At 30.2% G+C, this 16405-nt stretch overlaps 2 protein-coding genes across 3 annotated transcripts; both read left to right on the top strand.

Moving 5' to 3' along the window:
• The first annotated feature begins 3364 nt into the window (after nucleotides 1–3364).
• On the top strand, nucleotides 3365–5948 carry FD3 (ferredoxin 3). The gene is made up of 2 exons (XM_028056299.2): nucleotides 3365–3498; nucleotides 5234–5948. Exon 2 carries the CDS (start codon nucleotides 5241–5243, stop codon nucleotides 5706–5708), a length of 468 nt encoding a protein of 155 aa, XP_027912100.1. The 5' UTR covers nucleotides 3365–3498; nucleotides 5234–5240; the 3' UTR covers nucleotides 5709–5948.
• A 6354-nt stretch (nucleotides 5949–12302) lies between these two features.
• LOC114168242 (glucan endo-1,3-beta-glucosidase 14-like) lies at nucleotides 12303–16106 on the top strand. 2 transcript variants are annotated; one of them, XM_028052989.2, is made up of 4 exons: nucleotides 12303–12518; nucleotides 12934–13961; nucleotides 14097–14242; nucleotides 15844–16106. In XM_028052989.2, exons 1-3 carry the CDS (start codon nucleotides 12491–12493, stop codon nucleotides 14166–14168), a joined length of 1128 nt encoding a protein of 375 aa, XP_027908790.1. In that variant the 5' UTR covers nucleotides 12303–12490; the 3' UTR covers nucleotides 14169–14242; nucleotides 15844–16106. The 2 variants fall into 2 exon arrangements, with proteins under 2 accessions (XP_027908790.1, XP_027908789.1); XM_028052988.2 differs by having other exon boundaries at nucleotides 12308–12566.
• Nucleotides 16107–16405: the final 299 nt, after the last annotated feature.

Here is a 16405-nt window from a genome sequence, read left to right as displayed (position 1 = left end):
AAATACATCAAACACACAATAGTATTCACAAAAATCACTTTCAGGAGTCCAATAACCACTACATCAATCAGAAGCCAAGAAAATACGCGAACAACGTCGCACCGCCTGGCAGATATTCATCGTCGCCAGGCGGTTCAAGCCAAAATCAAGAACAGCCACAATGTCTAATGTGCCGCCTAGCGGTAGGAGTTGAACCGCCAGGCGGTTTTTGGAAAAATCCAGAAACCTCAATGGAATAGTGCAGAACGACGTCAAAAAGAGGGAAATTCATGCAATCTTTACATAGCGGTATATAACCATTCAAAAATGAGTAAAACATACAATAAATAACTTCCCTAACCTGATATATTTGCCCCAATTTCGAATTTGAAGAGATGTCCTTCAACCAAACCCTTCAAATTCAAGACAAGACTAAAAATAGAAAAAATAGAGTTTCATTTAAGTCCTCCAAAGTTTTGAACCCACACCCCTACACATACCAAGCCAACGCCAAACCATTCAACCAATTCAGATTTCATGCTAACTAATATGATTCAATTATTATAACATTTCACACATGATTAATATATATATATATATATATATATATATATATATATATATATATATATATATATATATATATATATATATATATATATATATATATATATATATATATATATTAAAAATAATGCCAAATTAATAGCACACAAAAATGGCATACATAGGACTTGAACCGAAATCCTCTCACACAATCAAAGTACTCTCAACCACTTGAACTATTACACTTCCACATCATAACATTCCGCATTTATTACCTTAAAGGTTCTCTTTACCCACATTTATTAAATAATTATTTAATTAACTATTTAATTTTTCCCGGGTCTTACAATACGTAATTCCAAGAGCCTCTAGGTGAGACCTCATGGTGGTGCTTTAGTGGTCGGGATGTAATTCCATGACCCCTATTAGTGAGAGTTCATGGTGGTGCTCCATCTATATAATTTGGTAAAGATTCAAGGTAAGATTGCATCCTGACACTCTAAGGAGTCAGTTAGTCTCACTTAGAGCGGACTGACTCTTATGGTGAGAGTAGCAGGAGGCCTGAAACTCATTAAGGGCTAACCTTGTGTGTGGGGGATTGAAACATTGTACCACTTAGCTCGGGGGTGAGCAGGAAAATCCACCACAAGTGCAAGCATCCGCTGAATCCGACTAGATTATATGTATCTGGATGAGTCGCGTCGAGTCTTAGTGTATTGTTTGGAAGGTCATAACATGCTTGGGTGACGTATGTATAATTGACTGTGAGAATGTATATGATTGTAAGATAAAAGTATTTTTAGCTCTAGCTTACCCTTCTGTTGTTGGTTGTATGTCCTGTGTGTGTGGCTTTCTCTTTTTGCAATAATCATCAATTTATTGGTGTGAGCAGATGCGAGAAACACTCGTGGCCAACAGGGAGATGATGATTCCGCTGCGTAGCCCATCTGGGCTGGATTCTACTGCTCTGGGCTTTATTTTTAGGGCTATGACCGATGTACTAGTTTGTCTTTTAAATTCCTATTTTGATTACTGATGAACATTGTATCTGGTTTAGTTTCGGCATAATTGTGTGTCTTGGATATTGTAAGGAGTAGTGTTGAAACTCTAAGACTGCGTTTCTGTATTATCCTATGTGACGTTTTCTTTAATTATGATTATAAATTAAATGGAGTTTACATTAGACTTGTTGAAAAATTAAAAATTATGAAATTGGGAATATTACTAATTTTAAGAAATAAACTTATAAAATTTATTATGTATAATAATTTGATTAAATAAAATAAGGTTATTAAAATCATACATCCTAATATTTTACGTGATATAGCTGGAGAAGATTATAAAACAAATAAATTTTTTTTGAGGTTAATCACATGCTTCTCGTGGTTAATCACATACTTGTTAGCCAATTTTTTTTTTTTAAAAAATCAGATCAATTAGTTCGTATTTTTTATACAAAAGAGATCAACGCACGTTATCATCCTTAATAATTATCAATAAATTTTAGTCATGGTTAATACCAAATTTCTGGTATTAAAACTTATTATAGTTTTGTTAGTTCATTATTTATTTTTTAAAGATTGAATATATTCTTATGATTTTAAACACATTTTTAACTCCCGATCTTCGTCTAAGTGTTTATAAAAAATGTTGAATAATTGAACGTTTTGCATGAATAAAATCAACAAAAGAGAAACAAGAGAATAATTAAAAAAAATCAATTATCATCAAGCATCAATCCTATGATAATAAAAAAAAAAAACACACACACACACGAATATAAAATAAAAAACAAAAAGAAAATTTTATTACTTTTTACTTACCCTACAATTTTCTCTGTTTAGAATATCTAAACTAATAGAAAAAATATACTTATTTAAAGTTTGGGTTCAACATTAGGTTAGAATAATATAATTCTTTAAAAACGTGATAGATGTAGGTTCTAGTTTTAAATTATCCAAAAAAGAAAAAGAAAAATACTCTTGCACAGATTTAAAACACCAAAAATATACTAGTCTCGATAAAAGAATAAAAATATGTAAAATACAAATAACATATTTTACCACAAATTCCAAATAAAACAATACAATAAACTAAAATACTTTATATCCATCTCTAGTAACTCCAGTATTATGATATTAATTATGCTTTTTTTTTTTAATTTTAACTACTTAATTATTTGTAAATTGCCGAAATAATTGCAAAACAAAAGTTATTGCAAGAAACAAATCACTAAAAATCAACTAGATAATAATTTTTGTAGTATATTTTAATTTATTTCGTGGACTTTTTTATTTTAATATTACTTTTTGATATAAAATATTGATTTGAATTTTAGATATAGACTAATTTTTCACTTGAGATTGGAGATGGGGCCTATCTAACTAAAATATACTTTGAGCTTTGAAAAAACATAATAGTGCATATGTTTTAATATTTAAGTGAATAACACCTTGAATATGCTCAAATTCACATAATAAGTTCTAACCGCGATTTTTTTTTTCTGTATTTAGAAAAAAAATACACATTTATAACTAACCTAGTTTGAATATATTTACATCATATCCAATTAATATGTAGCCATTAAAAATACATAAATATAGTTAATATAGTTTATCGTTAATAAAGATTATGACCGATTCAAATGAATTAAAAACCAAAAATTATAATCACCAATAATACACTCTCATCATAAAATTAATTAAATTTGACGTAAAAATATTACGGAAATACGTTAATTGCTATAGCTTTATCTATTAATTAACTCCAACATATTATTATATTAAACAATATTATATCAATAAAAAGAATTAGTGTATGTAAAACCGTGGGCGAGAGAAGCACCTAGAAGGGGCAAAAACGTAACTGACTCACTTGAAACATTCATTCATAAACCCCAAAGTCTGCGTCATTTTCTCTGTCGTCAACCACTTTGTTTTCTCCGCGTTCATCACTCACAATTTTCTCCTCTCTGTAAGCCCTTTTCATGTTCATATGATTCCTGGTTTCTTTTTCTGTTCTAATTCATTACCCACTATACGGATTGGTTTTCTTTTAAAAGCTGCATTTTTTATAATCAGTTATTCTCTTTTTATCAATCTTTCGTAAGGGTTTTTTTTTTCTCTTACCAGTTGTGGGAACAGACAGACGTATAGATTTTATATTTTCAGCATATTCGATTATTTGTCGGATTCTTAGGAACATGGCCCTTGCTTGTTTTATGAGAAGAGGAGAAAAAAAATTATCTTTTTTTCTTCGATGGAGTATGGGTTTAGTGTGACTAAATATTTGGTTGAATGATTGTGCATGTGTTGCTTTGCCCTCTTTTTCTTTGTGTCTTGCATTGTTGATTAGTTAGGGATCGGGATGGTAATCTAATGAGGAGGTTTTAATGCAAAGAAACAAACTTTTCTTTTGTGGGTTAACTTTGTTTCTTTGACGTTCAGTAATGCATTCGAGTTTTGTTTCTGGAGTGTCTGGGTTTGTCTTTTGGCTGCTTATGAAAGAGTTTTTATGCTTTTTGTGCGATGGGTTTTTTAAGAATACTGGCTTTGAGAGAGAATGAGGCCATTTAGTGGCTTGCTTTTGTTGTAAATTGGAGCATCGAGTGAAGAGCAGAGTTATCATCCTGCTTCTTCTCATACTGCTCCATAAATCAAGAGCCTTTTGTATAGAACATGAATGGCATGGATTCCATTCTTTGTTAACTTTTGTGGCATAAATTCATTAAAAATTCAAGGTGTGGAATTACCACTACAATTTTCTGTAGGATTAAAACACTTTTTCTCAATTACCTGTCTGCCTCTGACGTTGTTGTAATAGTTTTATAGTTGCGTTCTCTGGTTTTGTAATGTGAAACAATTTAACATCCTGGCCTAGCAGAGGATGTTGAATGTTCACTACGAAGGGGTGGTCTTAGCATAAAGACACAAAGATGTTACCCTTTATTCCAATCATTTTCTGCATGTTAAATGTGCTGGCTACTGCATTGTAATTTATGTAATATGAATAAATTATCTGATGTTTATAAAAACCATTGTTCTGTGTCTTTCAATGTTTGTTGGTCAGTATTGAGTGGAATCTGAAAGAGACGCGGGGTGTGTGTCCTAAAAGCTTAAGCAAAGACATAAGATTGGTTTTATATCTCTTATACATATTAAGACAACTATGTAATGATGCGAAAATAAAAAAATCTAACGGTTACTTGTGGATATAATTTATAAAGTATAGTTGTACATTCAGTTCTTGCACATGCATCATAATTTTACTTCATTTCAATCAACATTGTTGATGCCATACCCAAATCATACCTGCACTCCACTGGATACCTAAAGAACAGTGTTAAACTTTGGACATACCCATGTCGTATTCAATTACCCCGTATATGTGCAACATAGAGCAGCAATAACTGATATTGTGTATGCCATTTACATGCTAGGTGAAACATCATTCCTGTGTAAAAGTTTTGGCCTACATACAGTTATAAACAAAGTAAATTTCTTCTTTTAGTTTTTTTGGAAGGGTATTGATTGATATATGATGAATATATTTACCTAGCAATGTAATTCTTGTAGAACTTTATCTTAATCCAATTGGATTGGATTTCAAGTGTTAAATTTGTATTAATTAGTATGTTCTACCTGTAATATAGATAACCACTTTTTTTTTTCTGCAAGATGTTAATTCTGCAGTGTTGATTTGTTTTCAGGCTAATCATGGCAACCTTGTCAAGTGTGAAGGTTTCCTCCCATTGCATGATTCAAACTCCAAGCAAAAATCAATTCACTGTTGGCACCACAGTGAAGTGTCCTTCTTCTCTAGGATCTGCAAAGAGTGTTTCAAGATCTTTTGGCTTGAAGTCATCCTCTTCATTTAGAGTCACTGCCATGGCGTCCTACAAGATTAAGCTGATTGGCCCAGATGGACAAGAGAATGAATTTGAAGCCTCAGATGATACCTACATTCTAGATGCAGCAGAGGATGCTGGAGTTGAACTTCCTTACTCGTGCCGCGCCGGAGCATGCTCTACCTGTGCTGGGAAGATTGTTTCTGGTTCAGTGGATCAGTCTGATGGCTCATTCCTTGATGACACCCAAATGGGAGAAGGCTTTCTACTTACCTGTGTCTCCTATCCAACTGCAGATTGTGTAATTGAAACTCACAAGGAAGGAGAACTCTACTGAACATCTCTGGCCTTAGATTTGGGAACTGGGAATTCAAGGTAGACTTTGCAACTAGTTTTCTTCTTCTGATTTAGAATCAACCTTTTTTCTGGGATTATTAGTAGTGATTTGGGATAATGAATTTTTGTTTGTGCAAACAAGCAACGTGATAAATAACTTTGTTGGCATTTGAATGATATTGTTTTATGTATAAGTGTAATGTAATAATAAGGGTATGCATGTTTAATGGTTTTAGAACAATCTAATGGTTTTAGAACAAATAAAACAAAGAAAGTTAGTCTTGTTGCATGTTATGTGTCCTGGTCCTGTCACTTTAGCACTTTTCAATGGCAATGGAAAAACCTATTTGATTTACAAAATTGACTTCCCACCCTTATGGCGTTTTTATATTTATTGAGATTTAATTAAGGAGTTCACTTTTCTAATCGGGAACCAAAAGTACTCTTTGCGTTTCTATTACTATGAACTTATTATAATCAAGTGTTTTTCACACCCAAAACAAAAATATAAATCTAAGTATATAAAAGAATGTCAGTTAATCTATAAAAATTGTAAAATGTTGGTTAGTTAATGCAGTGACGAAATGTCATAACTGCCTTTGGTGTACATTGCACATAATAAGTAATGGATATCTGCCATTCCGAAGGAAAAGATTGACATGACTATTAATGATGGGTTCACAAAGATCAAATTCTTATTCCATTAAGCCTATTGCTTCTTGTACCCCCATAATTACTAACTTAACCCCACAATAATGGAAAAGACTCAAACGCTTTTATTACTGGACCCTACCGTCATTGCTGCTGCCGCCGATGTAGTCACCACCCAGAGAGAAAATGCACCAAAAAAAAAAAAGAACTCGGTTTCAAAAAGCTTTCTTAGGAATGTATTTTTTATGTGTTGCAGAAAGCTGGGAAATATATTTCATGTAGGGGTATTATGAAAAATTTGTGTTCTAACATGGTATATACTTGTGAAGATATTGTGGAGGTGCAGGAAGTAAATGCCTTCCTTAATTTACTGTGTTCTAACATGGTAAGGCCCAAGCATGATGAAACCTTAGTTCCACTTTGACCCTCTCCCCAGAGAATGGATTATGATATTTTTCTAGTTACATCATTATTTAATTAAAGCACTAAATTTTACAGAACAAATACATTGAAAAGTGTGAAATATAATAGTTAATGTTTTTGTTTTTCGATAGAAGTGCACTAAGCTCAAACATCTAAAGTTTATAAGAGAAGAGAAGCATAGATAAAATAGAAAAATAAAAGGAATTATAAGTATCATAAATTGGATGAAATACATTGAAATCATGGTTACCTTGTTAAGTCTTACTATTGCTTTCATTATTTGGTTACTACCTTCTTCTATTAGGTGAGGGTAAGTTGAAATTTTCAAAAGGTGTTTGGTGCATTGAATATCAGAAGTAGGAACTTTTTTTGGTGGGTGTTTTTCCGGTGATTGATGGTTGTTGTTGCTACCGCCACCAACCCTTCCTAATGAAAATGAGGGATTTCAATACAATAGTTGGTATCACCATCACCACTCTAAATTTGTGAACTTATTTTAATTTAAGTAAACGTAATATTTTTAATACATTATTTTCATGTCAGGATATATACATTTCAAACGATAATATGACAATTGATAATAGGGTTAAATATGTTTTTGGTCCCTCAAGTTTGAGCGAAATTTGGGTTTAGTCCCTCATCAAAACTTTTGACCAATTTAGTCCTTCATCTTCCAAAATGCATGAATTTAGTCCTTTTAACCAAATTTTGTTAAGTTTATCTGACATTTCAAGCGCATTTCATGATAGTATTTAAATTATTTATACTGTTTGACACATTTTTGCTTCAATGTTAACTTAAATACTATCATGAAATGCGCTCGAAACGTCAGATAAACTTAACAAAATTTGGTTAAAAGGACTAAATTCACGCATTTTGAAAGATGAAGGACTAAATTGGTCAAAAGTTTTGATGAGGGACTAATTCCAAATTTCGCTAAAACTTGAGGGATCAAAAACATATTTAACCTTTGATAATACTACAAGTATAATGAACAAGTTTTATTATAATATGCTTTAGATGACTCTAATAGTATTTTGATAAGTGAAATTTAAACCTGATTTAAAAAATCAGTTTGTAAGATGTTGATGGGTGACAAAGTGGGTTGGGTCCAACAGGCCAATTGGCCGAAATGGAATGGATCGAGTTGAAATTTTCAACGTATCAATCCATTTTTGCCCGACCTGTCTAGTCCGCCAAATTGTTGGGCTAGTCCATTTTTAGTCTGTTTTTATTTATTTATTTTATCTTTTTAATTAAAAATAACTAAAAAGATTAAATTTTTTATATTAAAATTTTTAAAATATGTAAATATGTAATACTGTTATAATTTAAATCATTAACACTTATAAATTAAATTTAAATTATTAATTATAATAGAATAATTTAACATGTAATAATTATTTTAATTTGTCCAATTATAAATATTAACTGATCAATTAAAAATTTATAAAATATTTATACGATTAAATATATTTTAAATATTCATTTATAAGTATATATACAAATAAATTTTATAAATAGAAAACTCTAAAAATAAAATTATTGAAAAAAGAAATTAGCGGGTCAGTCTGCCAGTTCGTCGATCTATCCTATGACAGGACATATTGCAATTCCTGACCTGTTTTTCAATGGCAAATCAGTCCATTCTTACTTATTTTTGGTGGACCAAGAGTGATCCGATTTACTACCGTATATTAAAAGTTTATGGAATATAAAAAAATAATATAACATAACCTTTTAATTCAAAACATTAATATTAAATATTTATAATTTTTTATATATATAATAATTTTATTTTTATTTAATATAAAACTATTAACTCACCGTAGATCGTGAGAGAATCTCTTATAAACCATTCAAGCACGAGGTTGAACATTTTATCTTCCAACTTTTTAGAAAGAAACAAATCATGAGGACGTTGAAAGCAGTCCAAATCAACTTCTTTTTCTTTTTTTTTTTCTTAAAAAGCCTAACCACATAAAAAGACATGTTTTGAACATGTATCCCTGCTATATATACATTTTAAACTGTAAATTCGGTTTAATAATTAAAAGTGTGAAGAAAAAAAAACGTATTTTCTGTATTACATATTACATATTCAATTCATTTTCATTTGTCATTGTTAAAATTGAATCCGGCATTTACTTTAAAATAAAAAAGAAGAGAGATTATAAAGGTGGATTTCAAGTAAATAATACGAGGGTAGTAATAAAAATTTATTAGCTAGCTTAAATAATTAAATTAAAAATTGTAAAAATATTTTTATGTACAAAAAAAACTTATTTTTGGTCATATTTAACAAGTTAATTAAGGTTAAATCATTCCATAGGTCCCCATTTTTGTAGTGAAATCTCAAGTAGGTCCCCCCATTTTTATTTGACTCAATTGGGTCCCTATTTTTGAAAATTCGATGTAATTGGTTCCTTTCCGTTAGTTGACCGTTACTGGTGCTAATTATGTGCAACGTGTCAGCACGTGGTTTTTTTGACTTTTTTTTAATTTTTTTATAATTTTTTTATAATTTTTTTATAATTTTTATTTTTTTTTATAATTTTTTTTAAAAAAAATTAAAATTGCTACGTGTCAATCTGACATTGTGCCACGTGGCAGAGACAGTGTGATGTGGCAGTGGCAGTGACACGTGTCAATATTGAATATGAAAAGTCTCAATATAGTCCCTGTATTTATTATTTTGTCTTAATTTGGTCCCAATTTTTTTAAAACTGAATCAATTTTATTCCTATATCAGATTTAATTTTTATATAAATTTACAATGGTATTTTTATTATAATTGATATTTTTAACAAAATTAAATTTATTTAAATGTGTATTTTGTACTAATATTTATTTAAATTTTATTTTAAATATTTATATATCCATAATTTATAGATAAATGTTAGAGTTGCTTTAAAAATAAAAACTTTATAAATTCAAATATAAAATTAAAAAAAAAAATTATAACAATTCTAACATTTGTCTATAAATTATGGATATATAAATATTTGAAACAATATTTAAATAAAGTTCAATGCAAAATATACATTTAAATAAACTTAATTTTGTTAAAAATATCAATTATAATAAGAATACCATTGTAGATTTATATAAAAATTAAATCTGATATAGGTATAAAATTGATTCAGTTTTTAAAAAATTGGGACCAAATTGAGACAAAATAATAAATACAGGGACTATATTGAGATTTTTCACATCCAATATTGACACGTGGCACTGCCACTGCCACATCACACTGTCTCTGCCACGTGGCACAATGTCAGATTGACACGTGGCAATTAAAATTTTTTTTTAAAAAAAATTATAAAATTAAAAAAAAATTAAAAAAAAATTAAAAAAAAAAATTTAAAAAAAGTCAAAAAAACCACGTGCTAACACGTGGCACATAATTAGCACCAGTAACGGTCAACTAACGGAAAGGAACCAATTGCATCGAATTTTCAAAAATAGGAACCCAATTGAGTCAAATGAAAATGGGGGGACCTACTTGAGATTTCGCTACAAAAATGGAGACCTATGAAATGATTTAACCTTAATTAAAGTAAAAGTATTTTTTTCACCCGCACTCTTACTTTAAAACATTTATAATTCAAAGATTTTTTAATACTTATTAAATCTAATCTTATTTTAACTGAGTCACACCATGCCCTATTATGTTTAAGATTTTTTTTTCAATAATACCAAGTTTTATTAAATTTAAGATTCGTCCTGACTAACACAGTTATTATCATGACATTTAAATAATATAGTGTCATTGATATCGTCTTTGAAAATTATAATCCATTATAATGGCTAATAAATTCAAATTCAATTACATCATTAGCACAAGTAGTACTTTAGAATTAAAAATGGATATTTTTTTTAATAAAAGAAAATAACTTGGTGTTTACAATTTTAGGTTTTCTATAATGAATGAATAGATCCAATTACGTAGATCGAAAGATCGTTTTTCACAAAAAAACCAAACACGTGCGACTTCGAAGGTATATCAGCGGTTTTCATGCAGCCCTTTTTGCTCAACACGTGCGTTCACTAAGATCCATCTAAGCATTTTCATTTTAAAAACCATTAACATTATTTCATCATATTACTCAATTAATCAATTAATTAATTAATTAATTAACATCTGACCATTTTAGTGGCAGATTTAACGTTCAAAGTTTTAAGGCTTTGCTTCTCTTCCCAGTTTATGTTTTAGGGAATTGTCTTCAAAGTTAAAGCAAATCATTAACCTCAATAAATAAAGAGTTGAACCATGATTTATTTCATTATATAAATTTCATCCTAATTAAAGATAAAATTAATCTATATTATATAAGTAAAGATAATATTTTATAAATTTGTCTTGTAAAGTTGAGTTAAGTATAAATTCCCTCACTAAAATGATATTACATATTATCTTAATTAGATTTATTTAAGTCTATTATGTTATTTCTTATTAAAGATGTATATGTTCAAAAGAGAATAGTATTTTGATAATTTACTCTTATCAATTAAGGTGATATTTTTAAGTGATTTTGAAATATAGAGAAATGAGAAAATAAAAAAATTGATAACCACTTAAAATATGTCATATCAGAATATAAGATAAAGTTGTCAAAATTTAGTTGTTAAAAAATTATTTCAAAAAACGTAAACTATAGATACAAAGTAAACTTAAAATAATTTGTTATATAAGTGTGATATATTAAAAACTATTTGATTATTGAATAACTTCTAAACAAAATGTTATAGCATCATACCCTATACATAAAAGAAAATAAATGATTATTAAGATTGTGTTGATATCTCAGTTTGTGAGAGAATAGATTATAAATAGTGTTTAGGTTAATTTTAATACACTGTTCTTCAGGACAAGGTGATGCATGTTACTTTCTGATCATAGCTGTAGCCATGCGAGAAAGCATAGGATGCAAGTTGCTATAAAAAATATATATATTATAAAGAAAGAAAGAAAAATAAACACTAGCCTTCTAATTAGATGTTAATTTAATATATAAGCTTTTTGTAATTGGTAAAAGATGTCATTCTTTAGGGTACTTGTTACTTTATATCAAAGAAGGGTAAAATTGAATTAAGCTTTATTTGAATAAAAAATAATAATGATTGATTAAATCATTTTTGTATCTAACTTTACAATTATAGAAAGAAAAAAATGGGACATCCCTTCTTTAAAACGAACCATAATTAATTACTATATGTCTGGTCCACATTTTGAAAGAGCGGGACCCACACTTACAATGAGAATCAGGCTTCATCTACAGAGTTTGTATTTTTGTTTTATTTTATTTACTTTTTGTTGTTTTGCATTTCTTATCTTGCTTCACGTTATATCTGTTAACATCATTTTTTTTGTTCACTTTTTACACTATTTCATACTTGTTTACAGAAAAAGAAGCGATACTGTATTAAAATGCATGTTGTTTTTTGTTGTATTATCTATCTCAGTAACAGTATTCTGAGAATGATGTAATTAAATTGACAGCTATAATAGCATTGCTCTTGGAAACAGAACCCTGATTCTCATTTAACAATGATTAATATCTGTATACATATATGTTTATATATGTGTGTATATATGTGTGTGTATGTATATACAATATGAAAAGCTCTGATTCTCACATGTAATGAAAAGCATTATCTCAGTTTCTGTGCCTAAAATTGTGGTGCTCTCAGCTGGGGTCCTTGGCCATGATGATGATCAGATCAGTAATAACAAGTTGTTCCTTCTTTGTATCAACGATTTTGTTTCTTCTCTCCATTTCTGGTTTGTTATCTGCTTTGTCTACTTGTGCTTGATCCCATTTGATTCCAGAAAAGTGGATGAAAAAGAAAAGAAAGTTTTGTTATCTAAGATAGTCTTATTCTATTCATACTCACATTGGAAATGGAACATTCTATCTACTTTTATTGAGTTATTCTGATCAGAATAGCTTTATATGAGGAATCAACCATTGTTTTAGCCAATTCATTCTCTCAACTTGGAATAGTTTCTATTCTCCACATTGTTCAATATTTAATCTGACTTAGAGAGCTTTGTCGATTCAATGTTTGATCATTTGTGCAAGTGAAACTGCATTAAGCATTGTAAGCTGATTTTTTTTTTCTTCCTCTCTCTTCCAAATGTGTTGCAGATTTGTTGGTGAAAATCCATGGCCTTGGTTTTGGAATCAACTACGGACAGATAGCCAACAATTTACCTCTTCCATCTCAAGTAGCTGTTCTTATAAAATCTTTGAATGTGAGTAGGATCAAACTGTATGATGCTGATCCAAATGTTCTAGTGGCCTTCTCAGAAACCAATGTGGAATTCGTTATAGGACTTGGAAATGAGTACCTTGAGAACATGACAAACCCTTCCAAAGCTCAAACTTGGATTCAGCAGCATGTCCAACCTTACTTCTCGCAGACCAAAATCACTTGCATCACTGTGGGAAATGAGGTGTTCAACAGCAATGATACTCAGCTAATGTTGAACCTCCTTCCAGCAATGCAAACTGTGCATGATGCCCTTGTTAATCTTGGACTGGACCAGCAAGTTACTGTCACAACTGCTCATTCCTTCAACATATTATCCAATTCCTACCCTCCTTCATCTGGGGTTTTTAGGGAAGATCTTGCACAATATATCCAACCCCTTCTTGATTTTCATGCTCAAATCAACTCACCTTTCCTCATCAATGCATACCCTTTCTTTACATACAAAGACAACCCAAATATGGTTCCCTTAAACTATGTGCTTTTTCAGCCAAATCAAGGCACGGTTGATCCAAATACCAATTTGCAATATGACAACATGTTATATGCTCAAATTGATGCTGTCTATGCTGCCATCAAACAAATGGGGCATGATGACATTCAAGTGAGGATTTCTGAGACTGGTTGGCCTTCTAATGGTGACCCTGATGAGGTTGGAGCTACACCACAGAATGCAGAACTGTACAATGGTAACTTGCTCAAAAGGATAGAGCAGAAACAAGGCACTCCTGCAAAACCATCTGTTCCTATTGATATATATGTCTTTGCACTTTTTAATGAGGATTTGAAGCCTGGTCCAGCATCAGAGAGAAACTATGGCCTTTACTATCCTAATGGTACTCCAGTTTACAACATTGGATTGAAGGGTTATCTTCCACAGATGCCTATGGCAGCTAAATCCAATGTAAGTAGAAACATGATGGAACTTTAACCTTACATCTAAAAATTTTCATCCCTTTTTTAATATATGGCTAATAGATTAGATATTTTGATTCAATAGTTCTAATGTATCTAATGCTTCCATCTTCCCAATCTGCAGATTTTGTCAGTCAATTTTTTTGTATGCATAGTTGTAAGCTTCATCTTTGCTTTGGAGCTTTCAAGATGGTGATCAGAAGAAGGGAAGTATCATGAGAAAACAGAGGAATTTCCATACGTCATATCTTGTCATACAAAACTATTAAGGTGAGAAAAAAGTTTAATTTTTTCTAGTATTTTTCTTTCCCATTTGAATAATTTTCCTTGTATTTTATTTTCAAGGTTATTGATACTCTCTCAGTATGATATGGTTAAATTTCTGAAGAAGAAAAAAATATATGGTTGTGTGAGAAAGTTCAGTCCAAGGCTTCAAAGGAAAATTTATGTTGATGTCATCACTTTAATCTTCACTTCTAGTTACGTACAAATTAGAACAAAATAATTTAATGTAGAAGTTTTTGGAACATTATTATAGAAAGGTTCTGTCAAAATATGAATTAAAGTAGAACCTGTCAAATGCTATCAAATTCATGCATGTCACAAGTGGACTCTTGTGCCGACCTTAACTACCCCAAGAAAACCTTCATTACTCTTTTGAATATTAAAATAAGATAATGAGTCTCCATCTTCCTTATCTCCCACTTGCAATCATGCATATGAATCCTTCTGTGAATGAAATTCTTCTTGTCTTCAGCTGAACAAAAGTCCAAATCAGTTGCATCAGATTAAAAAGAAAATCCCTCAGAACCTCTAGTTAGAACTTCAAACCCCACAAGTTTTATCCATGGCTCTGATTTATTAGTGTTAACTTATCTCACATATATCTCCCTTTTGCTCCAATAATTTCCATAATTTTTTCTTAATCATATACCTGCCATTTTCCCATGCCATGTACCTCTTTTCAATGGTTGATGTATCAGATATAAACCATTTAGTCCACTTAGTATGAAACAAACAGTGAATGTGGAAGAGTGTGGTTTCAGAGTGAGAAAAAGTCAATTTTTCTTTCAAAATTTCAGATGCAGGATGTAGTATGGTAACTAAACAAAAATCAGAATATATTGAAAAAGATTATAGACTAATGAAAAATACCTAACAGACTTGGAGTGGTTAATTTTTCGTATATCTACTGGTGAAGTCATGTTCATGCTCATGTGTTGTGTCGATTGTTTCAATGTCAAAAGACAGTGTTGGATAATTATGTGCTTGAGTATCAGATATGACTAAACAACTAAAAGCATTTTAGTGACTAAAACTTTCACTCAAGGAACCTGATCAAGAATTATTCTTGTTTCTTTTTCTGGAAAAAAAAAACATTAGGAATATTTCACAACACTAGCTGCTAATAGCTTTTGGACATGAACATGACATGTTTCTGACCCTAAAGTGAATTGTTGCATGCATTGGTTATAGCCTTATTGCTCCAAACCTGATAAGATAAATTGACAGGTAAAAGAAAAGCATCCACTGGAAAATTTCCAGCTCAAACACTAATTCCATGTGTACCAGAACTTTTTGGTGCATTAAAAAGAGCTCTTTTTTTTTTTTCTGAATTAGTATTATTGATAAAGGAAAATTGTTGCACCACGTTTCAAACAAAAAGTGAAAATAAAAAATGTGTACCTTTTTGTCTTGTAATTGGATTTAGCAGTTGTTAAAGCATTATAAGTCTGAGGGATCTTTCAAACTGTGCTTAAATATTGTTAAAGCTTTATGCTTTTTCTTTTTCCTCTTCAGATTTTTTACTGCATTGAATATAAATCTCTAAGTCAAATCATTTGGTTACATGTTATTGGTTTTGATTGCAGAGAGAAGGAAACTAAATCAGCTCAACTTTCTCTTCATTTGTCCAAGGAAAATCCTACACTTCACGTGAAAATGGAAGATGCATCATTGTTAAAATCATTCATACACTTGTATCAAAAACCAAAATAAATCTCAGAAATTGGGGTGTAAAAAAGAGTATAGTGATTTTTGTAACAACTATTAGTTTATTTGTTAATTTTCAGAAAATAAGAGAACTATGATGTATATTGGATCCACTGAATAAAATATTGGATTTTGAGGTAGATATTTGAACCAACAATTTAACCCCCAACACACACAAAGAAAAAAACTTCTTTTTTTTGTTATCAACTCCTTCTTTTGTTTCAACTAATTTGGGCACAGCCTTTTAGAAAAATATTTTAACCAATTAACTGAGTAAAAGTTAATTTCATTTAACTAGTTACATTCAATTTTAACTATTTGTATTAGTTCTCTAAAATTGCTGTTAAAATTATTGAGACTTACTATCTTATAATTAATAATTGATTAGCATGTTTCCATTTTTTTTTTATCAGAAATGATAATTTAATTTTACCAATCACT

Source organism: Vigna unguiculata, chromosome 11 (genome assembly GCF_037176805.1).
Source record: "Vigna unguiculata cultivar grain cowpea cultivar isolate G323 ecotype 2 chromosome 11, ASM3717680v1, whole genome shotgun sequence".
In the NCBI taxonomy this organism is placed as follows: Eukaryota; Viridiplantae; Streptophyta; class Magnoliopsida; order Fabales; family Fabaceae; genus Vigna; species Vigna unguiculata.
The sequence above is the reverse complement of the archived record's forward strand: the minus strand, read 5'-3'. Positions and strand labels throughout refer to the sequence as shown.